At 36.2% G+C, this 26174-nt stretch overlaps 1 protein-coding gene across 2 annotated transcripts in view; it reads right to left on the bottom strand.

Moving 5' to 3' along the window:
- The window catches only part of TBC1D19 (TBC1 domain family member 19), a 146491-nt gene that overhangs the window by 67911 nt on the left and 52406 nt on the right, over nucleotides 1-26174 (bottom strand). For both annotated transcript variants that reach the window (XM_032273647.1, XM_032273642.1), the window contains exons 9-11: nucleotides 20647-20719; nucleotides 14734-14772; nucleotides 12830-12942 (exon numbers count right to left, since the gene is read on the bottom strand). In XM_032273647.1, the coding sequence (XP_032129538.1) occupies nucleotides 12830-12942; nucleotides 14734-14772; nucleotides 20647-20719 (225 nt within the window). The remainder of the gene's footprint in view (nucleotides 1-12829; nucleotides 12943-14733; nucleotides 14773-20646; nucleotides 20720-26174) is intronic.

The following is a 26174-nucleotide window of genomic DNA, read 5'->3' as shown; positions in this document are numbered from 1 at the left end:
TTCTATTTCTAGGTCCTTGAGGAATTGCCACACTGTCTTCCACAATGATTGAACTAATTTACACTCCCACCAACAGTGTAAAAGTGTTCCTATTTCTCCACATCCTCTCCAGCATCTGTTGACTCCAGACTTTTTAATGATCGCCATTCTAACTGGCATGAGATGGTATCTCAATGTGGTTTTGATTTGCATTTCTCTAATGACCAGCGATGATGAGCATTTTTTCATGTTTGTTGGCCTCATATATATCTTCTTTTGAAAAGTATCAGTTCATATCCTTTGCCCACTTTTGAATGAGTTTGTTTTTTTTGTGTAAAAACTTTTAGTATATTTTATTTAAAAATTTATTGGATGTTTAATATTCCAGGCTAGAAGATAGAAGTATAGCAGTAATCCAGATAGACAAGTTACATAACTTCAGAGAGCTTTAGATTAAATCAAGGCCTTTGTTATCTGGTGACTTAGGCATAAGCTTGGACAGAGTTCTTAGACTTAAGAGCTCAACTGCTCTTTAACAACCATTATGCAGTATATTATATTGACACATGGACAAAATCATATACCTCAAGGTCCCTTTATTTTTTGTAACAAAAATTTTATGTGGATTTTAAATTATGAGTTTTCTCACAAATGGATGCAAGTAGTAAATTAAATTAAGTAAAACACATTATTTTCCCAACGACCTAATTATAGTGCTTAAGGATCTAAAAGCATCTGACCCAGTTAGAGAGCTGGTTGCTGCCTGCATAGCAGGAGAGTATGCAATTAATAATTTGTACTCATATAAGGATCCCCATTCACCAATCTGAATAACTAAAGATAGTTTTCTGAAAGATTAGATACAATCTAAATGCTATGAATAAATTAATATCTATGATTTTAGACAGATAACAGTGCTTAGATAAAAACCTATTCTCAATTCTAGAGGAAAAAAACATATCCAAAATCTGAGACCCAGAAGAGACTTTGAAAATATCTAGTTTCTGGGGGTACCAAGATGGCTGAGAGAAGTCAGCACTGGAATGCAGCTCCCAGCGACTGAGACACAGAGGGTTAGAGGACTTCGCCATTCCAAACAAGGTGCTGGGTTTGTTTCTGTGGGACTAACAGGGCTCTGAAAATAGGTCAAGGGAAGGAGCTGCAGGGCGAGAGCCACCTGGGCGGGAAATCAAGATGGGGGAGGCGCATCCCCACCTGAAACATGCAGCAGGCTCACAGCATTGGGGGACTCAACCGCCTCATTGCTCTGATTTGGATTCTTTGCTTATCTCATCCCTCCTGCAACCCATGGTCCACAAGAGCCCTGCCAGATGGTGTGGCGCCATGGGTAGTCGATGCAAATGTGAGCAGCCCCTACCGCCAGGTGCGGCAAGTTGTCGCAGGGACCTGGGCAGGAGTTTGGACTAACGCCAGTGGGACAGACCATCCCACAAAGGGAGGCAGAGTTGAAAGCAGGTAAACAGACCTAAGGCCTGGCAGGCCCCACCTCCACCAAACTCAAACTAAAGCCCTTGCTAGAGAGCTTGGCAGCAAATACACCAGCTTGACCCCAACCAGGAAGATCCAGCTGGGGAAGGAGAGACCATTGGGAAGGCAGGACCAATCTCAAAAGGAAACAAACTCCAGGGAAGGACCACCCACCCAGCAACCTGACTGAATCATATAGAGCCCAGCAACACCCTCTACAGGCCAAAAAAGATACAGCTCCAACCTCAACAGAAAAAAAATCCACTCAGAGACTCCTCCTGAAATCACCAACTTCAAATATTAAAGGGAGATAAATCCACGAAGATGGGGGGGGGAAAAAAAACAGAGCAAAAAGGAAGAAACCATCAAAGATCAGAACACCTCTTCTCCCAGTGATCACAACTCCTCACCATCAAGGGAACAAAAAAAAAGAATGAATCTGATGAATTGACAGACGCAGGCTTCAGAAGGTGGGTAATAACAAACTTCTCTCAGCTAAAAGAACATATTCTAACCCAATGCAAAGAAATTAAGAACCTTGAAAAAAGGTTAGATGAAATGCTAGCTAGAGTAACCAGCTTAGAGAAGAACATAAACAACCTGATGGAGCTGAAAAACACAGCACAAGAACTTTGCAAGGCATACACAAGTTTCAACAGCTGAATCAATCAAGCAGAAGAAAGGATATCAGAGATAGAAGGTCGAATCAATGAAATAAAACGAGAAGGCAAGATTAGGAAAAAAAAAAGTGGAAAAAAAAATGAACAAAGCCTCCAAGAACTATGGGATTATGTGAAAAGGCCTGATCTATGCTTGATCGGCGTACCTGAATGTGACGGTGAGAATGAATCCAAGTTCGCAAACACTCTTCAAGATATTATCCAAGAGAATTTTCCTAACCTAACAAGGCAGGCCAACATTCAACGAGAATGAAGACACAACATACCAATACTATGGGACACATTTAAAGCTGTGTCTAGAGGGAAATTTATAGCAATAAATGCCCACATGAGAAACAAGTAAAGATCTAAAATCAACACCCTAACATTAAAATTGAAAGAGCTAGAGGAGCAAGACAAAAAAACCTCAAAAGCTAGCAGAAGACAAGAAATAACTAAGATCAGAGCAGAACTGAAGGAGATAGACACAAAAAAACTCTTCAAAAAAAAAAATCAATAAATCCAGGAGGTGGTTTTTTTGAAAAGATCAACAAAATAGACAGACCACTAGCTAGACTAATAAAAAAGAAAAGAGAGAATAATCGAATAGATGCAATAAAAAATGATAAAGAGGATATCACCACCGATTCCTTGGAAATAGAAACTACCATCAGAGATTACTACAAACAACTCTATGCACATAAACCAGTAAATCTGGAAGAAAAGGATAATTTCCTGGACACTTTCCCACTCCCAAGAATAAGCCAAGAAGAACCTGAAACCCTGAATAGACCAGTAACAAGGGTTGAAGTTGAGGCAGCAGTTAAGAGCCTACCGACCAAAAAAAGTCCAGGTCCAGACAGGGTCACAGCTAAATTCTACTAGAAATACAAAGAGGAGCTGGTACCATTCTTCTTGAAACTATTCCAAATGATACAAAAAGAGGGACTCCTCCCTAACTCTTTCTATGAGACCAATATCATCCTGATACCAAAATCTGGCAGAGACACAACTAAAAAAGAAAACTACAGGCCAATATCCATGATGAATAGTGATGTAAAAATCTACAATAAAATACTGGTAAACTGAACCCAACAGTACATCAAAAAGCTTATCCACCCCAATCAAGTAGTCTTCATCCCAGGGATGCAAGGCTGATTCAACATACACAAATCTATAAACATAATTCACCACATAAACAGAACCAAAGACAAAAATCACATGATTATCTCAGTAGATGGAGAGAAGGCTTTTGACAAAATTCAACAGCCCTTTATGCAAAAAACTCTCAATAAACTAGGTATCGATGGACTGTATCTCAAAACAATAAAAGCTATTTACAACAAACCCACAGCCAATATCATACGGAATGGGCAAACATTAGAAGCATTCCCTTTAAAAACTGGCACTAGACAAGGATGCCCTCTCTCACCAATACTATTCAATACAGTATTGGAATTTCTAGCCAGAACAATTAGGCAAGAAAAACAAATAAAGGGCATTCAATTAGGAAAAGAAGAGGTCAAATTGTCCCTATTTGCAGACAACATGATCATATATTTAGAAGATCCCATTGTCTCAGCCCAAAACCTCCTTAAGCTGATAAGCAACTTCAGCAAAGGCTCAGGATACAAAAACAATATGCAGAAATCACAAGCATTCCTATACACCAATAACAGACTTAAAGAGAGCCAAATCATGGGCAAACTCCCATTTACAATTGCTACAAAGAGAATAAATACCTAAGAATACAACTAACAAAAGAGGTAAAACATCTCTTCAAGCAGAACTACAAACCTGATCAAGGAAATAAGAGAGGACACAAACAGATGGAGAAACATTCCATGCTCATGGTGAGGAAGAATCAATATCGTGAAAATGGCCATACTGCCCAACGTAATTTATATATTTAATGCTATCCCCATCAAGCTACCATTGACCTTCTTCACGAACTGAAAAAAAACACCTTAAACTTCATATGGAACCAAAAGAGAGCCTGCATAGCCAAGACAATCGTAAGCAAAAGGAACAAAGCTGGAGGCATCATGCTACCTGACTTCAAACTATACTACAAGTCTACAATAATCAAAATAGCATGGTACTGATACCAAAACAGAGATACAGACAAATGGAACAGAACAGAGGCCTAGGAGGCAATGCCACACATCTACAGCCATCTGATCTTTGACAAACCTGACAAAAACAAGCAATGGGAAAGGATTCCCTGTTTAATAAATGGTGTTGGGATAACTGGCTAGCCATATGCAGGAAGCTGAAACTGGAACCCTTCCTTACACCTTACACAAAAATTAACTCCAGATGGATTAAAGATTTAAACATAAGAACTAACACCATAAAAACCCTAGAAGAAAACCTAGTCAAAACCATTCAGGACATAGGCACAGGCAAGGACTTCATGACTAAAACACTGAAAGCAATGGCAACAAAAGCCAAAATAGACAAATGGGATCTAATTAAACTCCAGAGCATCTGTACAGCAGAAGAAACAATCATTAGAGTAAACTGGCGACCAACAAAATGGGAAAAAAATTTCACAACCTACCCATCAGACAAAGGGCTAATATCCAAAATCTATAAAAAACTAAAGCAGATTTACAAGAAAACAAACAAACAAACCCATTCAAAAGTGGGTGAAGGATAGGAACAAACACTTTTCAAAAGAAGACAAATATGCAGCCAACAAACAAATGAAAAAATGTTCATCATCACTGGTCATTAGAGAAATGCAAATCAAAACCACACTGAGATACCATCTCATGCCAGTTAGAATGGCGATCATTAAAAAATCTGGAGACATGGGGGAGGATCCAAGATGGCCGTTTAGGAACAGCTCAGGATTGCAGCTCCCAGTGAAAGCGCAGAGGGTGAGTGGACGCCGCGTTTTTATTGCCAACAGACTAGGAAATTCCTGGGTGGAGGAGCTCCACGGTCGCCAGTGCGGCTGTTTCGGCCAGCACAGCTGTGCTGGCCGGCGCCACTGCTTTGCCCCACACGGCTGCTTTGTCGGCGCCCCAGAGCAGCAGTTCTCCGTACAAAATACACCGGTCCGGGTGCCCTTTGGCTGGCGATTGGAGCCATGGGAAGTCGCCCATTCGCCAGTTCAAAAAGGGGACTGAGCAGAGAACCAGGACAGTAGATTCCAGGGCAAAAAAAAAAAAAAAAAGCGCCACAAACCTCAGTGCTGCTGTTTAAGCCAGCGCAGTGAGTGGCCGCATGGGAAAACAAACAGACCCCGGTGCCTCTTCAACAGGCGACTGGAACACAAACTTTAAAAAGGCTCTGAGGCAAGGAGCCGGGCGATCAGGCTCGGCTGGTCCCACCCCCACAAAAGAACAGCAACCAGAAACTCTGGATTGAGACTTTCACAGCAAGCGCAGCTGAACCCAGGACGGTCCAGCTCTGTGGGGGAGGGGCGTCCGCCATTACCGAGGCAGCCCGCCACGACCGAGGTAGTCGGCCAATGCTGAGGCAGCCCGCCATTGCCAAGGCAACCTGCCACAGCAGAGAGACTCCACCTCAACAGAGGTGGGCCACCATCGCCAAAGCAGTTCTAACTACACCCATATAAACAGGACTGCAGGGAAGTTCACTCGGCAGCTGGGCGGAGCAAAGCCTCTATAGGCCGACAGTGACTAGGCTGCCTCCTTGCTTGGCTGGGCAGGTCTGAAGGAAAAAAAAAGAAGGCGGCAGCATAACGGAAACTCATAAATAAAGCCCTAAATCCCTGGGACAGAGCACCTGGGAACAAAAAGCAGTTTATGAGTTCTGCTGCAGCAGACCTAAAAGTACCTGCCCAGCAGCTCTGAATGAACAACAACAGAGCTCACAGCTCACCATTTGAGCTCCTATAAAGAAGAGACCGTCTCCTCAAGCAGCGCCCTGACCCTATATATGCAAAGAGACACCTCATAAAAGAGAGATCAGATTGACACTAGGCGGGTATCCTTCTGGGACAAAGATAGCAGAAGAAGAAAACTGGTAACAACCCTTACTGTTCAGGAGCTGTTGCAGGTGAACCCCAGGCAAGCAGGGCCTGGAGTGAACCTCAGCAGACCTACAGCAGAGGGGCCAGACTGTCAGAAGGAAAACCAAGAAACAGAAATAACCTCGGTTATTAATAGGCACTACTATTAATGCTGTAGGTATAAGAACTAAAATATGTCCACTATTCCTTGGTGACTTTAATTAAGGTAACTATAATCATGTAGTGAGTGTGGATGTATGTCAGACTACAACAGACTGAGTAATTAATGAAATCAAGCAATTAATTCAGTATTACTTAACTCATATTAATACAATCAAGTGATTAATGAAATTAAGTCTAGCACAGAATTTTGTTTCACAGGTTTAGCTGTGAAAGGAAGGAAAGGGATAGGGAGATAGCTAGGAAAGGCGTGAGGTTTAAGATTTACTTTTGTTCCTAAGATAGAAAAGACCTGAGAACACATAATGTTATGGGAAGGAGTGAGTAGAAAGAAAGGAAAAGACAGACAAAAAGAATTTTTTTAAGGAGATGGATCATGTACAAACACAGGGAAAAGAAAAAGTGTCTTAAGATGTTTAAAATACAGGATCTTTAAAAGTCTTTAAGCAGAAGATCTGAGGTACCAGATGTATTAGTCCATTCTTGTGCTGCTATGATGAAATATCCAAGACTGGGTAATTTATAAAGGAGAGAGGTTTAATTAATTGAAGGTTCTGTATGGCTGGGGAAGCCTGAGGAAATTTACAGTCATGGTGGAAGGCATCTCTTCACAGGGCCATGGGGGAGAGAATGAGTGTCCAGCAAAGGAGGAAGCTCCTTTTAAAACTATCAGATCTCATGAGAACTAACTCATTATCATGAGAACAAGACAGAGGAAACTGCATCCATGATTCAACTATGTCCACTTGGTACCATCCATGACATGTGGGGATTATGGGAACTACAATTTAAGATGAGATTTGGATGGGGACACAGCCAAATCATATCATTCCCTCCAGCCCCTCCCAAATCTCATATCCTAACAATTCAAAACACAATCATGTGTTGCCCTCCAAAGTCTCAACTCATTCCAGTATTAAGTATGCTGATGCAAGAGGTGGACTCTTGCATGGCCTTAGGCAGCTCTGCCCCTGTGGCTTTGCAGTGTATACAGCCCCCCTCAGGGCTGCTTGCACAGGCTGGCATTGAGTATCTGCAGCTTTTCCAGGCTCACAGTGCAAGCTGTTAATGAATCTACCCTTCTAGGGTCTGGAGGATGGTAGCTCTGTTCTCACATCTCCAGCAGGCAGTGCCCCAGTGGGGACTCTGTATGGAGGCTTCAACTCACATTTCACTTCTGTACTCCCCTAGCAGAGGTTCTCCATGAGGGCTCCACTCCTGCAGCAGTCTTCTGCCTGGATATCCAGGTGTTTTCATACATCGTTTGAAATCTAAGCGGAGGTTCCCAAACCTCAATTCTTGACTTCTGCTCACTTGCTGGACCATCACCACATGGAAGCTGCCAAGGCTTGGAGCTTGCACCCTCTGAAGCAATGGCCTGAGCTATACCTTGGTCCCTTTTAGTTACAGCTGGAGCTGAAGCAGCTGGGACAAAGGGCACCATGTCCTGAGGCTGCAAAGAGTAGGAGGGCCCTGGGTCTGGCTCAGGAAACCATTTTTCCCTCCTAACCTTTCAAGCTTGTGATAGAAGGGGCTGCTGCAAAGGTCTCTGACATGCCTTGGAGGCATTTTCCCCATTGTCTTGGAAATTAGCATTTGGCTCCTCACTACTTATGCAAATTTCTGCAGCCAGCTTGAATTTCTACCCAGAAAATGAGTTTTTCTTTTCTACCACATCATCAGGCTGCAAATTTTCCAACTTTTTATGGTGTGTCTTGAATGCTTTGGTGCTTAGAAATTTCTTCCACCAAATACCCTAAATCATCTCTCCTAAGTGCAAAGTGCAAAAGGAAAATAAATCTTGGGATCCCCAAATCACAAGCTAAAGGGAAAAGTCAAGCTGGGAAGTGGGTCAGGCAAAACTACCTCCCCTTTTGTTTCCTAAAAAAGAGGACTAAAAGATGAAAAGCTACACACCTCCCCAATATTTTGCCCACAAGAAAATTCTTAGTGAGCTCCAAGATCTTTACCCTAAGGTGTTTCTGTTAAAACTTCACCATGGCAGTGTAAATTGATGGCTTGTTTTTACAGGTGCAATCACTACCACCACCAAGTCCACCCACCCCCCCCCCCCCCCCCCCCCCAAAGCATATCTGATTGTTTCCCTGCCCTATTTTTTCTATGTTATCTTGTGTAAAAACGAGGACTCCTCACATTTTTCCTTGCCCCATTTGTCTATGTCATCTTAGGTTAAAAAAAATGCAGATTCACTGGGCCAGGCAAAGGCATGAATAACTATTTTCCCCCATCTCCCTCTTTCATGAAAATTGTATACTTCTCAACATCTCACTCTTTCCCCTTTAAATTTGGAGCCCTCAAAATCATGTTTGGAGAAGGTATAGATCTATTTTCAGGGTGCACATCCTTAACTTTGGCAACTAAACCTCCTAAAATGATTGAGACTTGTCTTGTCATTTTTCTCAACTGACATAAGTTACACAGATCTCTAGGGCAGGGACAAATGCTGCCAATCTCTTTGCTAAAGCATAACAAGGATCAGTTTTATTCCAGTTCCCAATAAGTTCCTCATCTCCATCTGAGACCACCTCAGCCTGGTCTCCATTGTCTATATCACTATCAACATTTTGGTCAATGCCATTCAACAAGTCTCTAGAAGTTCCAAACTTTCTCACATTTTCCTGTTTTCTTCTGAGACCTCCAAACTGCTCCAACCTCTGCCTGTAACCCAGTTCCAAAGTCACTTCCACATTTTAAGGTACCTATAGCAGCAACCCATTCTCTGCGATACTAATTTACCATGAGGCCATTCACATGCTGTTATGAAGAAATACCCAAGACTGGGTAATTTATAAAAGAAAGAGGTTTAATTGACTCAGTTCCACGTGGCTGGGAAGGCCTCAGGAAACTTACAATCATGGCGGAAGGCACCTCTTCACAAAGAGAGGAGAGAACGAATGTCCAGCAAAGGGGGAAGCGCCTTTTAAAACCAAACCATTGGATTTCATGAGAACTCATTTGCTATCATAAGAACAGGATGGGAGAAACTGTTACCATGATTAAATTATTTCCACCTAGTCCCTCCCACAACATGTGAGAATTATGAGAAGTACAATTCAAGGTAAGATTTGGGTGGGGACACAGCCAAACCATACCACCAGATTTCAGTTTTTTACAAAGCAGGGTGAAAAAGAATTTATAGGGAACAAGGCTGAAGTTAGAAAGATAAGGTAGAAAGTTTTTTTTTTTTAATTTAGGCAAGAAATGATGGTATTTTGAAATGAGAGTGGTAGTAATGTGAATATAGAGAGACAGTTGGATATAAAACATGTTTAGAAGTTAAATCAAGAAGGTATGATTCAGCAATATAATATAATATTCAGGAGTTAGGGATGACACCAGGTTTCTGGCCATGGTTCCTTGAAGGACAGTTGTACTAAAAAAGGAATTTAGGTCCACTAGGCAGCTGTATTTGAAGTTTAGAAAAGAGAGATCTGAGAAGAAGGTATAGAGATTTGAGGTAATTGGGAACTGAGGCTTTGGGAATGTGTAAGATTTGCTAAGGAATGTATGAAGAAGAAACAGACCCGCAAGAACCCTAACTGATAAGACAAAAAAGACCCTCTACAAATGAAGAATGCCAGAAAGAGCACTGTGTTACAAAAACCAAGGAATGTTTCAATAAAGGAGTAGTCAATGAGGTTAAACACTGCCAACAAGTATAAGAGGTGGATATTTCTATTTTTTCTTTTCTTTTCTTTTTTTTTTTTTTTTTTTTTTTTGAGACAGTCTTGCTCTGTTGCCCAGGCTGGAGTGCAGTGGCATGATCTCAGCTCACTGCAACCTCCACCTCCCGGGTTTATGTGATTCTCATGCCTCAGCCTACCAAGTAGCTGGGATTACAGGCACACAGCACCATGGTGCTAATTTTTTGTATTTTTAGTAAAGTCAGGGTTTCTCCATGTTGGCCAGGCTGGTCTCAAACTCCCAACATCAGGTGATCCACCTGCCTCGACTTTCCAAAATTCTGGGATTACAAGTGTGAGCCACTATGTCCAGCCTGACATTTCTTCCATTTAAATAAAAGTGGATGAGGACAAGAGCAGGTGCTGATGCAATTAAGTCTACAAGTTTGGCAGGGGAAATTTGAATAAATTTCTAATGATGAATTCTAGGAGGTGAAGTATTTTGCTAAGACTGAAGTGAAGGAATGAAGAGAGTGGAAGTCAGAAACCGGTACTGTGAAGACTAAGTGAGCTGACCACAAAAATCTAGGCAGGTCAGGCAACATTTTTAGCCAAGGTAAGTTTGTAAGAACCTTGCTAAGAAATCACTAAAGAAAATCTTAAACGTTAGTATTAGTCTTGGCTATTTTATCAGTGAGCAAGCACCTAGAACAAAAGTAGAGGGGCATTTTCTATCTTAAATTAGCAAACTGAAATGAAAACATTTAAAAATATGAACAATGTTTACCAGATATGGATATTTTGACACATACCTAGAAATGTGTAGAAAAGAAAATATATAAGAGCAATCCTTTTAAACCTATCATATATTTTCTTTAAAAAATGAAAGCTGGATAATATTCTACTGAAGGTATGAAAAGAATTAACTACTAAGAACCACAGGTATTATATCCAAAGTCTTGGTATTGAAAGAGATAGCTTTATGTATGTGAAATGTAAAATCTTCCATTTATGTCTAATACCTCAACTATGACTACAATTATATGTGCAGCTTATTTTATGTGATTGAAAAGTGATTCAACAAAAAATTCTAATAAGGTATTCTCAATAAGAAATAGTCTTCTTCCTTCTCTCTCTCTCTCTCTCTCTAATATATCACCTACAAAAATTATTTTGGAACTGCTATAGTTTATTGGAGTCACACTTTTATAGCTGAAATTAACTGTAAGTGATACGCTTTAATCAAAAAATTAGATTGCTTTTCTGAAGATATTAATTTCTATTTACAGATCTTGAATAGACTTGTCACTTTGCAATTAGAAAATTCAGATGGCTATTAGCTCCAAAATTCAGAGGTAAAAATCATCTTAAAAACTTTTTTCTTTTTACAAGAAAATATCTACAAGTTGTAAAAACCAACTTTGAACACTGTAAAAAATAATCATTATCTGGGATTAGTACTTTATTATTATCTGGGGTTATTAGGATGATACTTCTGGAAATACTCTAAATTTGATTTTGCAATGGCACTGATTCCTCTGCAAAGAGACAGAATTTGTCAATCCAATTTCTATACAATTAAGTTGGCAGCACATCTACAAAGTTAGATCAGGACAAAAGTTATATCTTCTTCTACAAGAATTGACATACTCACAAAAAAAGGTTCAATATCTACTCAAGCCTATTTTACAAACTATTTTCTTTAAGGTATCACTATAAAAGGCTACCACTATCATTTGTCTAAAACTGCTCTGAAATAAATTACAAGCTTTATTGTTTCAAAAAGGAAGCAAGCGATTTTTGACAGAGCTGTCCAGAGGGAGACTTAAAACATAGTAGACACACAAGCACATATACATAGTTTGCAAGGGGTATAGGTATAGTTTTTATAACAATATTAATAATATTTGATTTTCTTTAAAAACATCATTATTAATTACAATTAACTTATAACAATTACATGTAATATGTAACTCTTATGATTACTTTTATTAATGGTGATCATTTATGTTCCAGATACTGGTTAAAAGTACATGTACATTATTTCATTTAATTCTAAGAATGATTATGTGATATAAATATTATTACCTATATCTAAGTGTGGGTTAACTGAGGTTTGAAGAAATTTAAGTACTTGCTCAATGATATATTTCTAGTAAGCTGTGGGAGGTAGAAGTTGACACTATATCAGTATAATTGCAAAGCCCATGTTTTTAACCACCAGGCTAGAAAACTACTAGAAAATGAATAGAAAACTATTCATTAAAGTCTTTTAAATGGATGACTTCTATGACTAATGGATTTAAGCAAAAAACAAACAAAAAATCCCCGCTAAGAATATTTCAAGAATCAATGTCTTACATAATTTTACTTTACTGAATCTATTCCCTATCTGTTGGTGATCTCTTTTCATAGTTGTATTTCCTAAAATAAAATATTCTTACATATAGAAAAATAAGATTCCCACTTAATCTGTCAATTTTTAGAACCATAAAAATAGTGCATATTTCAAAGTTTCCTGTAGGGACAAAGAATTCATTTACTTAACCTGAGTTGCCTTACTTTATTTCTCCCTAGTCTAACATCCTTATTCTACCACACATCTTCACTGATCTAAATTGTCAGTCTCTGCTTCTCAAAACTTTACTTGTTTTGTTGTATATAAAATGTCATATCATTTCACTAATTATTAATAACAAAAACTTCTGTATTAAGCAGACGATTATATGTTTAAATTGTACGTTAAATTTTAGAACCTAAAACTACAGTGATTTTGAAAAGTTACAAAGGGGGTTAACAATAGATTAAGAAACAAGTTTTTTCTATTTTAAATAACTGGTCTTTGAAAAATAAATAGCCCAACGCTAAAATCTGACCCATTTTTTTTTTCTTACCTCAGGTTCACTGGAAATATTCAAAATGAGAGCCCACAATTCAGCTCTCAGTGCCGTGGGACTGCCTTGTCTGATGTACTGTTGAGCAGCAGCACTATCTTGTTCTGCTAGAACTGTTCAAAAGTATATGAAAATCTCCTTAGAAAACTCATAATAAGAAACATCACTGAAATCTTCAATTATAAATCTTCAATTATAAATTCAGTCTTTCTATCTAAGATAATTACACCATATCTTGACCTTTTAAAATTTACTCTCTGGATTTCGATACAGCCCTATTTGCAGCCCTCCCAGTTTCAAGCCTTAAGCTCTTCCACCTCCTACCCAGTCTGGGTAGGGAGGGACTAAATGTAAGGACTTTGAGATCACTTCTATTCATATAGTTTGAGATCACAACTATAGCTTCATGGATCTGAAACTAGCACTGTGTATGTGTATGTCCGTGTGTGTGTGTGTGCGTGTGTGCGTGTGTATAATTTTTATTCTATGATCAAGTAAATTCACAGCTACAGAAACTCCAAATTTCTTATGCATATTCTACTATACCATGAATGGTCTACTGTTTGGAAATAGTACGGTATATCAAGTTTCATGGCTAAGAATTACAATATATGGGGGGTGGGAAGCTGGGGAGAGATAGCAAGGGGAGAAATGCCAGATGTAGGTGATGGGGAGGAAGGCAGCAAATCACACTGCCACGTGTGTTCCTATGCAACAATTTTGCATGTTCTTCACATGTACCCCAAAACCTAAAATGCAATAAAATAAATAAATGGGGAAAAAAAAGGAATTACAATATATAAGAACATTGGCTATCTATTCTATTAAATGACTTCTTAGTTATTTGCCAAAATCAACAGAAAACAGGGATTTTTAAAGACATAGAAACAAAGATCTCATAAACTTGTAAAAAGGCCCAAATTATTCTTAAGAAGCTAAGTTCACACAATCAGTATGTTATCTTTTGCTTTCATTTTCATTTTTATTTTCTTTAATGGAAATGTCAGCTACTCAGTCTGGAAATAAAGGTCCAAAAAAACCGAAATGAAGCAAAACCAAAAAAAAGATGCATCAAAACAACTGCTAATGTTAATCTAATCAGCAGTGTTTTCTTATATTTTCTTCTTAAAAAGAAATGGAAAATAATCTCATATTAAATGAAAATGACATGAGGAGAAGAAACAAATCATGAAATAAAAGAGATGAAACATATTCTTTAATTTGCAATTGCTTTTAATAAAAGTGTCAAATCATACAAAGAAAGTCTTCTAAATAAATATTATTTTTAAAAATTGAACTAGGGAATTTGGTACATGATAATGTAATTGTCATACTAGGTTCATTCTGATACAAAGACCAATCTATCCTTCATATTTCAAAGACAAAATAGGATTTATAAAAACAAGGAGAAGAATCTTCGAAAGATAGAGAAAAATTATTCCCCAGGACACTAAGACACACTTTGGTTATTAAGTCATACCACTGTGAATGATCACTGGTAACCATTACAGTTATATTTTCTGCTGATGCGTGAGCATATTCCCATTAACTCTAATGAGAGGTGTGTGGGTGCATCAAAGACAGAACCTGCCTTTTTGATTTTGAAATGAAATTCTACAGTCGAATGGATTAAGTTAACATCCCTGAGGAATATGTGTCTGTATTTCCTTTTTAGTGAACCAGCTGTGTACTTCTTTCTCTGACATTTATTGATAAAGCCAAAATGATACATTTTCCCTACTTATAAAGACTCTCATTATATAATCTGCATGGTTAAATACTACTCCTCTTTAGGTTTGTTGCTTTTCAGAGATTAAATTTCTCTTGGAGGTTATTTGAGGCAGACATTTACTTAGGACTCTCTCATTTTTCAGAAATAATAACATTTATAATTAAAAGCTTACCTTTTTGTCCAATACGTACATGCTCGTTTTCAAAAAGTTCTAAAAATGTTAAAAGAAAATAAAACTATTAGACACGAGTATTATCAACAACATTTAGAACAAGATTAAGTACATTTTTCTGGTATTGATATGTTCAATGATTTTTAAAGCCAGATGGCTCTATGGAAAACTGCCAAGAATATCATATATGTAAAAACATTTTTTCTAAATTTTTTAAAGTTAAATAATTTTTTGTTTAAAATTAAAATGAGCATTTAATCAAACAAAAAAATGATGAATGAACTTTCCCTTTGTTAAAATATCTCCTCATAACACAAAAATGTTCCTGTTCATTTAATTTTTTTCTAAAGGAAAAACAAAACTTACCGACAGCTTAATTTACAAAATCCTACTTCCACTCCTATCTACCACTGGTTGTCTCATAAAAGCCTTACTACTATATAGGTAAAATCTCACTATACAAATGCCATTTTAAAAGATTCTATGGAGAGATTTTTTAAAGTACAGATCATAATGGAAAAAGATCATGAACTAGACCACATTACATTAAAAAAAAAATTTCTGTTCATCAAAAAACACTGTTAAGAGAGTGAAAATGTAAGTAATAGAGTAGAAGAATTTATGTGCTGTACATATATCTGGCAAAAGACTCCTATCAGAATATATAAAGAACTCCTGGTAGACAAAGATAGATGACTCTCAGACATAAGCAGGCAAAAGACTTAAACAGAGGCTCTTCACAAAAGAAGTGACCTGAAGGACCAATAAACATAAAAAGTTGCTCAACCACAGTAGTTTTCAGGGAAATGCAATTAAAACCACTATAAAATACACAACCTCCACGATAGCTAAAATGAAAAAGACTGACAACTTTAAATGTACAAGATGTGGAGCAAATGAACTTCTCATACAAAGCTAGTGGGAGTAGAACTTGGTACACTGTGGAAAACTGTCCAGCAATATCTACTAACACTGAATATATGTGCATATCCCATGACAATTAGAAATCCACTCTCAGTTATAAACCCTAATGCATACACATGTGCACTAAGAGACATGTACAAGAATATTCACAGCACCACCATTGATAATAACTGAAAATATAAAGAATTCAAATTACCATCGGCAGGATACTAAATAGTGGTATATTCATACAATAGAATACCACTATAATACAGCAATGAGAATGAATGAATTATAAGTCTCTACAAAACCATGGACATTACAAAGAAAAGCAAGAAAAGCCAAACACGGAAGAGTATATACTTTATGATTCCATTTCTATAAAGTACAAAAATAAACACAGAAGTCAGAATAGTTTTTACCCATGAGAGTGACAGAATCTGGATGTGTACCTAGGGGGGCTTCTGAGATGCTGGTAATATTCTGTTTGTCGGTCTAGCTGGAGGTTACACAAGTGTGTTCACTTTGTAAAAATTCACAGATCTGTATATACATGATTTTTTAGTCTTTTAAAAAAATCCATAAAGCTGTTTTTTCACTAGAGTATTTGAGCCAGAGTGCCTTATTCTTTTATTGTATTCCTAATACCTCTGAAGTAATTAGGAAGTAATTAGTTGAGCAGATTATATAATGACTAAGGAAAGTGTCTGGGATCCCTAACATAAACCATTTATATATATAATGATTATATGTATAAATATATGTAGTTATATATACATAACTATATATATTTTGATAGTTATATATACATATTTATATAAATATATAGCCTCTATATATGTATATAGTAACAATACAGTTTCATTTTAATCAGCTATGACTTCTGAGGCTTAGTGACAAAAGAAACAATGCTTCAGTGAACACTGTAATAGCATAAGATGGCAGATGTAATATGGCAGCATATTATAGTGGGGCTTAGTTCAGTAAACTTTCAGAAAATAACAAACAGTATATTACACGCACTGGAGATATTCTTCATATAGAACTCCATAACTAGTTTTTCTCAGTTATCTTGATAGGCACATCCATCACAAAAGTAGCCCCTAACAACCTGATTTTTTTTCCATCCTCCTTGACTAAGGATTAAGTTAAAATTAAGTTTAACTTAATCCTTAGTTAAAATTTCTCTTCAGATTCAAATTATAATCCTTTATGTTCATTTCAATCAATGTAGTTTACACAGTTCAAGATTTTCTTCTCATAATATGCCAAGAAATGTTTTATATTCATAATTTTCATTCAATGACTAAAGAACAGTTGAATAATCAATTAAAAATAAGTTGCTAGCCAATTCTCGTTTTCTAATAAAAGCAGGTATTACTAGATGATAACAGTGCTTTATTACCCAAAGTAGTAAGAAATAACAATAACCAAAAAGACTTCTTTAAAGAATTTAACTAATTTTGCTTTCTAAATGCTATTTTCTGTCCTAAGAATAAGAAGCCTCAAAAGGTCAGTACCAGAATCTCCAACTTATACTCCAATTCTGTGTTTTTCAGAGTGCTCTCAGGACCGTTATGTTAATAGATGCATCTATATTAATAGATCTTCCTTGGAAAAAAATTTGTTAAAATGCTCTTGGAAGATGCTAAGCTAGAATAATTTACTTAAGACTTCTCATGGTCTTTAAGATAGCAACACACACTGTATATTTTAAGAAGGTATACAATACAACCCTTCTCAAACCTTATTTGACAAGATTCTCTTTTTCACAGGGTGTCTTATGAGTGCTCTGCATTATAACACTTCAGGAAACACTGCACCAACTGAGTATGATGTTTTCTTTTAGAAAGAAAATGTCTATTTAGCAGAACCATCATCTAATAAGATTCATTATTATGTATACTCTGACAGTATCAGACATATGACCTCCTTTACCATAAAGGCTCATGAAGGAATGCTGACCTTGCTCACTCTGTTAACATCTGTCTTATAAATGGATTTCAAAGTAAATGTGTGTGTGTGTGTGTGTGTGTGTGTGTGTGTGTGTGTGTATTTAAAATAAATGCAACACATGTTCATGAGAGTTTGTAAAGATAATGGCTATGACTTTTTTTTATCATTGTGAATAAGGATTCTATAGTATCATTGTAAAGACTTTTTCTCCTGACTTTTATATAAAAGCTCATAAGTTCATAAGAAATGCATTTCAAACATAATAATAATTGAATAACAGTGATATAAAACATAGGTAACAGAGGTTTTAAAGACGAGTAAGAAACCAATTTCTTTAAGTCACACTTAAACTTAATTCTGAATATAAAACTTGCCTCTAGCCAAACACAAGTATGAGCAACATTTTCAAACATTAGCATTACATTTCAAATTTAGTCAAAGCAAAAGACACAGACTAAAAAATAAAATAATAATGAATTTTAGGCAAAAATATTTATATATGACACTATATTTCTTTCAAGTAACACTGTTGTCAGCAATTCACAAGTCAGGCAAAAATCCAAGTCCAATACCACTAAAAACAATTTGATTGGGTAAACACTAATTTGATCCAATTTTTAGCAGCCCTGCTTTGAAAAGTAGAGAGAGAACAATAACCACATCAACTAAGAGATTGTCGACCTCCTTCAAGTAGGCTTAGTTGTTCTTCCACATGCTCCAACCACCCTTTAATGTAATAACAGCAAATACCACACTGTATTTTATCTGTCACTTACCACCATTTTTTCTCCTAAAAGCAGAGATTATGTCTTATGTCTATGTATTCTGTGTATATCTCTGTATCCACCAGTCCCTGGCCCTCAGTAGGGTCTCAAACACATTTGTTTTATTATGAGTGAATCAAAGAAGGAAAATCCACACTGTAAGTTTAAAATGCATATATTAAGTCTTCTAAAGCATAGATACTATGATATTAAGAATAATTTTAAATAATTCTTTAAGATTACAAAAGTCAAAAATATTATTTAGATATTTTTCTAAAATATCTGATATATTTTCTAAAATATGATATTTTTCTAAAATATCTATGCTATATCATAGCATAGATACTATGATATTTAGAATAATTTTAAATAATTCTTAAAGATTACAAAAGTGAAAAATATTATTTCAAAAGTGAAAAATAAAAATATAATTCAAGGTTGTGCTACTACTTCCTTTCCTCTTCTTATATGACTATCATTTGCCATGAATAAAAGTATAAGATATTTTATTTTATAAGATTTTACATCTTCTTATAAAATAAGAAAAGGCTGTCAAAGGTGGCAGGAGGGAGGCAGCACAGTGTAATAGGCTCTGGAGACAAACTGCTTAGTTTTGAATCCTGGCTCTACCAGTTACTTGTTTTGTGACCTTGAGCAAGTTACTTAACATCTCCACATCTTCAACTTTAAAATGGGTAGTAATCCTATATCACATTATATAAGAAAATTAAAACCATAATGCAATACCACTATACACTGCCAGGCTGACTAAAACAAAGATGAAATACACCAAGCATTAGTAAGGACATACATCAAAACTATGACTCTCATACATTGTTGGTGAAAGTGTAAACTGGTAGTACCACTTTTAAAACTCACTGGCAGTTATTTTCTAAAGATGAACATATACAAATATGAATACCAATGAATGAATGAATGAATGAATGAATATTTCTAGGACCTAGAAAATGCATTCTCAGGTATATACCCAACAGCAGAATATAGATATGTTCACTAAAAAACACATACTAGAATGATCATAGTAGCCTTATTTGTACTAGCCTCAAACTTGAAACTTCCCAAATATTTATCAGCCATAGAATAGATAAACAAATGTGTGGTATATGCATCCAATGGAACACTAGAAAGCAAATGATCCACAAATACATACAACAATATGGTCGAATGTCATAAATATAATTTGAACAAAAGAAGTCAAACATCGCAGAGACACACTATATGCATCTATTCCTGTTAAGTTCAAGAATTTGAAAAACTAATCTATGCTGCTAGAAATCAGTTATCTTTGAAATGGGGATTGAAGATTGAAAGAGGGTAGAAAGAGGGGTTCTGTTTAGTGTTCTGGGTATTTTAATAGATGTATTCAGTTCGTAAAAATTCAAGTTGTCCTCTTAATTATCTATGTGATTTTCTATATGCATTATACATTAATAAGATATTAAAAAAATGGAAATAGGAAGGAGTTGCTGAGAGGTTAAAATAAGACAATATAGATGCAATATATAGTATGTGCTCAATCGTTATTTCTGATTATATAGTAATAATAATAGTAGTAATTATGTAATATTGCTATTATAATAGTAACAATATCCAACTTGTTTATTTTATAGAGGAAGAAACAAATCCAAAGATGTATTGTGACTTGTGCAAGTTGCACAGCTAGCCAGTGGCAGAGAAAAGACTAGAATAGTCTCCTAACCCCTATCTAGTATTATTTCCACTACAGTACAGGGCTCCCAAACTTTAAGTCAATCTTTACTTCCTTTTTATTAAAGCTAAATACCAATCTACTTATTTAATAATTGAATTTATGCACAAAAAGGGAAAAGTTAGGAAAACTGCTTGGATTATTAAGGTTTAAAAGACACTATTTTTAAAGGCTAAGTTGACTCAAGGTGTTCACTTAAGTTGATGATACAAAAATAATGTCAGTGATCACGTAACTTGGTGATACAGAAAAAAAAAATAGATACCGATGGCCAGGAAAGGATGTTGCCAGTAAAGATTCTGATAACAAAATAACATATGTCTAATGACTTTTCAAAATCATTTTAAAGACTTTCAAATAAAAAGACAAAATTTAGTTGAACTCTAATAATTACAACATACAGGATTGATTCTGTTCAATAAATAACAACAGCCAAGGAGAGGCAAAAGCTGCTTAGTTTTCAGATATAAAAATATTGCTAGATTAATTTGGAAACAGCAATATAAACCTTAAGCTCACTCTCATTTATCATTAATTATATGCCACTGGAAAAATACTAACCAGGAGGCACTTGTGTAGAATCATCTATACCCAGTTGTCCTGTATTTAAGCCAAGTTCCACAAAGCATTCTTTCTGAAAAATAACATACGTAGAATTAACATAGATCTCAGACTCTGCTGCACATTGTTAAAAGATCACCTTTGCCTAAACATCAGCTTAAATACAAATTACAATGTAAAATGAGGCTTTGCTTTATTCAAATGGCTAAAAAAGAAAAGGACATATTAAACATCTAAATAATAATTCATTAGTCTAAAATTAAGGAGAAGAATAGCTAGTTATTACTATATAATATTTATTATTTACATATGAAACAATCATGAATAGAAAAGATATAAGCATTTAGGAAATATTAATATATAATTGGAACGATGCAAGCATATAATATTTACCCAAATAGAGAGCCATCAGCAATATTTTTCTTTCTCCTAGTTTTCCTACCTAAGAAAAATTTTATTTCTTGCCTTTTGACCAATGAGTGCTGCCACTGTTTAAAAGAACTGTTTTCCAAAATAGTTCTTGGTTTTGCCTTTTTAGGTAACAGACTACTCAGTAAGGTAAGGAATGATAATTATTCTTTGAGTAAAAAACTAACTTCAAACCTTTCCTGAAACATACACACACACATACAAACAGTACGCGTATTACTTACCAATTTTATCTTCAAAAATCATTGTCTAAAATTACCACTATGATCGTGTATTTGTGCTTTCTACGATACGATACTGTCCTTCACTCAGATCTTAATCAACTAAACACTGAAAATATCCAAAACAAATTAATTTTTAAGTACAATTGGACCATCAAGTGCTCTGCTAAAATAACAATAAATCAGATTTATTCTCCAGACTTCCTCTACTTATCTAGTAATGTCTAAGGAAATAATAATGTTTGTCTGGTATTTTTAAATATATAAAAACCTTACATTATTCACATTTTATGCCCTAAGTAATTAAATATTTCTATTAATATTTGCCTCAGCATTTTGTTACTATTCTAATTGTTAAAACCATACTTCCTTGTCCTTTAAAAAATGGAATTAGTTTTAATCCTTACCAATTATCTATTATTATTTAAGTTGGTGATTTATTAACGTCCTTTACAAGACCGGTTATTCAGCCTAACATACACATATGGCCGGGCACAGTAGCTCACGCCTATAATCTCAGCACTTTGGGGGGCCGAGGCAGGTGGATCACAAGGTCAAGAGACAGAGACCATCCTGGTAAACATAGTGAAACCCTGTCTTACTAAAAAACACAAAAATTAGCTGGACATGGTGGTGTGCACCTTCCCAGCTACTCGGGAGGCTGAGGCAGGAGAATTGTTTGAACCCAGGAGGCAGAGGCTGCAGTGAGCCGAGATCACGCCATTGCACTCCAGCCTGGATAACAAGAGCAAAACTCCATCTCAAAAAAAAAAAAAAAAAGAAAACACATATACACATTTCATTTTGTATTGATTTTAAATAACTACTACATTTCAATTTTTAACTAAACTTTACACTTAAAAAAGGACTACATCTTATGTTACCAATTTTTAATGACTGAAGTAAAAATTTGTTATTCTTCCATTTTCAATCATTGTTTTACATTTATTTTAACACATTCTTCTGTAATTGAAATCATTTGTAATTCATTTTTTAAAAATAATCTTCATATTACAAAAAGGACTTAGACCCAATAAATGCTTTAATATTAGGTTCTGTAATTAAAATGGAGAGTTTTGCTTATGCTAGTAGGACATGTTAAAAAGCATTAACAGAACTCTGAACATTCATTTCCTACCTCATTGCTCTGGACTATTTTTAACTCAACGTTAGCAGACATGGACCTAATCTCAGATATCCTTCAAAACTCACCATAGGTATCACATCTTCGAAAAAGCCTCCTTTAATATTCCAAGCTGAAATAAGCAACTTGCTATGCATACGTATTATCCTTTATCAGCCTCTATCCAAGCACACAATCACATCATACTGAAACTGTATTTTTACTGCCCACTTCACCACTAGCCTGCAGCTCTTGGAAGACAAAGACTGTCTCTTACACACATTTGCACTCTGCCTCAATACTTAGCATAGGGCCTGACATAGCAAAGGGGTTCAATAAATATTACTACTTAGCTCTAGTATCAACCAGCTGACACCACATAACCAAATTAGTAAATAGGAATTTGTCACAACTACACTCTAGAGTTAATAAATCTGTTATAAGGAATTCCTCTTTAATATGTATGAGTCTACATAACATTGTAATTAGGTTTAAGGGCTATCCATTATAGGATCACGGGACTCACTGAGCCTCACCAAGTTCAATACTTGTACAGGTAGAACTGGGGTCACAGATAAACCACGCATCCTGGAGTCAGAATCATTATATTACCAAGCTACATGATATAGGCAAGGCAGAAACAACTATCCGTAATGACTGAGGAATAAAAGGACTATAGCCACAATTTCTTGAAAATTAGCCACAGGCTTTTTGTTCTCCAATAGCTAAGAATGCATGTGCATCCAGTTTAGGGTCTCTTCAGGCAGACAGAATACATAGTCTTATTCACACAAGAGCTGGATCTTTTCCTCAACTATCCTTTCCCTGCTTTTTTACCTAGCAAACTCCTTCAAGTTGGCTGGCTTCATGCAGCAAATAGTTTAAGAAATGAAATCAGGTAAAAGACTTTCAAGAACAAAATAGCACTTCCCTGTCTTACACACTTCTCCCCAACACACATGCACACATGCATGCACAATCATAATTGGCCCTCTACTCAGGCACAATCACTTTCAGGTTTTCTTTTTTCCAGGTATTTATCACTTTATTTCCATGTAATGAATATATATTGCTATTTTTAATTCACCAGTTTCAGATATCAGCTATTGATTTTACATGGTAAATAAGGATTTTAGCTCAAGCATATCCTTACTTCCATCATCCTAATTATATATTAATTCTTAATTAAATCCATCTTAAGAATTTGCATTATTGTGACTATGTAAATTTGTCACTGGTGAGGCATGTGATATTTACCAATGTTTCCATTCTTATACTTTTTTCCACACTGTCCATAATTAAACTGTTTTTTCACTTATACAATTTTTTCTAACCATTTACTTCCTTTTCCTAAAGCCACAACAACTCTGAAAAGACCCTCCTTAATATAATTTCGCATGTGGTCATGCCTGTGAGATCATCTATACTTTGGTTGTTTTTCCTGCGGGCATTCCTCCTGGAACCTTCCAACCTCCTGCTCCTATCTAGGATTGTTGTATTTCAGTCGATTTGTACAGCCTTTGTTCTGGAACTTCTCTTCACTATCATTTCTGGAAATTCTCCTTCTCTTCAGTTGGAATTGTGCTTTCTGGGTCCCGTGTTTTGCTTTTTGTTTATGACCTTGTTTGAAGCACTTCTACCAAGAGCTCCCTAAATAAGAGTAAATATTTTAGATCAGTACATCAAAAAATGTTTACACCACCTTCACATGATTGTTGGTTACATATAGAATTCCAGGTTTGAAATCACTCAGGTTTTTAAAGACATTACTTCAAAATCTTCTGGCTTCCAGTGTTGCCACGGAAAGTAAGATGCCACTCTGATTCCTGACACCAACATGCTCTGCTTTTCTTTTACAAAAATTTTCAGTTTTCTCATTTTCAAGTGCCTTGTGTGGATCTTCTTTCATTCACAGCACTGGGTACTTGGCAAGCCTTTTCACTGGAGATCCACATCTTTCTTAAATTCTTATAAACTTAATTATATTCCCTCTGTTTCCCTTTTCTGGAACTCCTGGTCAGATGTTAATCTTTGTAGACTGTTCTTGTAATTTAAGAAATCTTTTCCCTTCTATTTTTCATTTCTTTGCGTTTTTACTTCATCTTCTGATAAATATTTCCTCAGCTTTGTTTTCAACTCATCTATATGCATTTTTTGGCATACTATATTCTTAATCCAAAAACCTCTTTTTCACCCTCAAGTGTTTTCTTGCATTAATGAAATTCTGTTGTTTCATGAGTAATATCTTATATTTCTGAGAATATTAATGGTTTCTTTAAAGTCTTCTTTTGGAAATAAATGTTCATTTGAAGATGACATTGGGTTTACCTTCTCCCATAATTGTTGCCCTAAAATGTACTGAATCACATACACAAGAAAAAATTCTAAGAGAAATTTCCCCATTGTATTACTAAGCAATGCTATTTATTGGAAATGTATGATTCTTGGCTGGTAAATGACATCTGAAATGGAAAACTGTGAGTGGAGTATAAAAACTGACTGGAAAACACAGGCCTTAGCCACCTGTGTGGTGTCTCTCGTGAGGACTTAGATGCTATGCTTAGGTACATTACAAGAAATCACTCCTATTGTGCATGAGACTTCCCTATGTTGTGCCTATGTGACTTGTCATTTCCAGTTGGATACCTTCTTTGTGAGCACTGAAGTAGCATTTGGATGGCTGTAAGGACTCTCAGTGATGACCTACCTGCTAATGGCATGCTAGTATACTATCATGCTATGTTTTCTGTTCTGTTTCATTCACAAGTTTAAGTGAACTGGTGCCAGGTCATTGTCTATTGCATCCTGTGAATGTGAATGTAAATCAGAACCTGAAATGCCTATTAGTGGTCATTCCCTAATTTGGCTATTTGGATTTTGTTGTTGTTGTTGTTATTTGGGTTTGCGTTAGTTTGGTCTCTGCCTCTCATACTGGAAAAGTTCAAAAGTCTGGGGTTCCTAGGCTGGTCATTCCTAATTAGGAATGAAAATTAAAAACTGACTGGAAGCTCTGTCTGCAAGGATTAGGCACAGAAAGCAGTAGGCTTCACTGTGAGACAATTTTATAGCCAGCCATCTTTTTTGTAAGGGTTTTCTAAATCCCTGTTAGTCTTCTCTCTAGCATTTTAGAATTGGTTGAGGGTAAGGAAGAAGGTGGAGGGTGGGGAAGGTAGAGTCGTGGTGGTAAGAATGCGAGTATTAGTCTCACCATCCAGCAGACTTTCACTTAACCTCTGTTTTCAGTAGCTTATACCTGTCCTGCTGTATGTCTGATGTCTCCTAACTGTATAGCCTTTCTGAATCTGGATCTCTAGTAAATACGCCTCTGGTCTTCTGTGGGGGAGGAGGAGTCATCTGAGTATGCATGGTGATGGGAATCTGGGGGACTAACTTCTCCTGATCCAGACTTCCACACAATTTCCATTTTCAGCCCTATGGCTCACCATGGTTTTCTGTGACATGTGGTTATCTCCAATTCTTGAGCATTTCTAAGGTTCTGTGGAGAAAATCATCTTGCTTCTTGCATCAGTCAGTGTCTAGTTAGGAAATAGAAGTCATACCAGAAATGTGAACAGGGAAAAATAGAAAAAGTAAATGCAGACAGCAACTATGACTTCTAGGCTAAAGGAAAGTAAAAAAGAAGAAACTAAGAACTTAGAAAAGGGTCACTTGGCCTGAAGGCTGAGATTCACACCTATGTAGAGAAGCAGGGTAGCTGCCACAAAGGCAGACCAGGGGTAGGGGAAAAACTCATC

Source organism: Sapajus apella, unplaced genomic scaffold (assembly GCF_009761245.1).
Source record: "Sapajus apella isolate SASKATOON/1434 unplaced genomic scaffold, GSC_monkey_1.0 scaffold5, whole genome shotgun sequence".
In the NCBI taxonomy this organism is placed as follows: Eukaryota; Metazoa; Chordata; class Mammalia; order Primates; family Cebidae; genus Sapajus; species Sapajus apella.
This window is presented reverse-complemented; position numbering and strand designations above follow the sequence as displayed.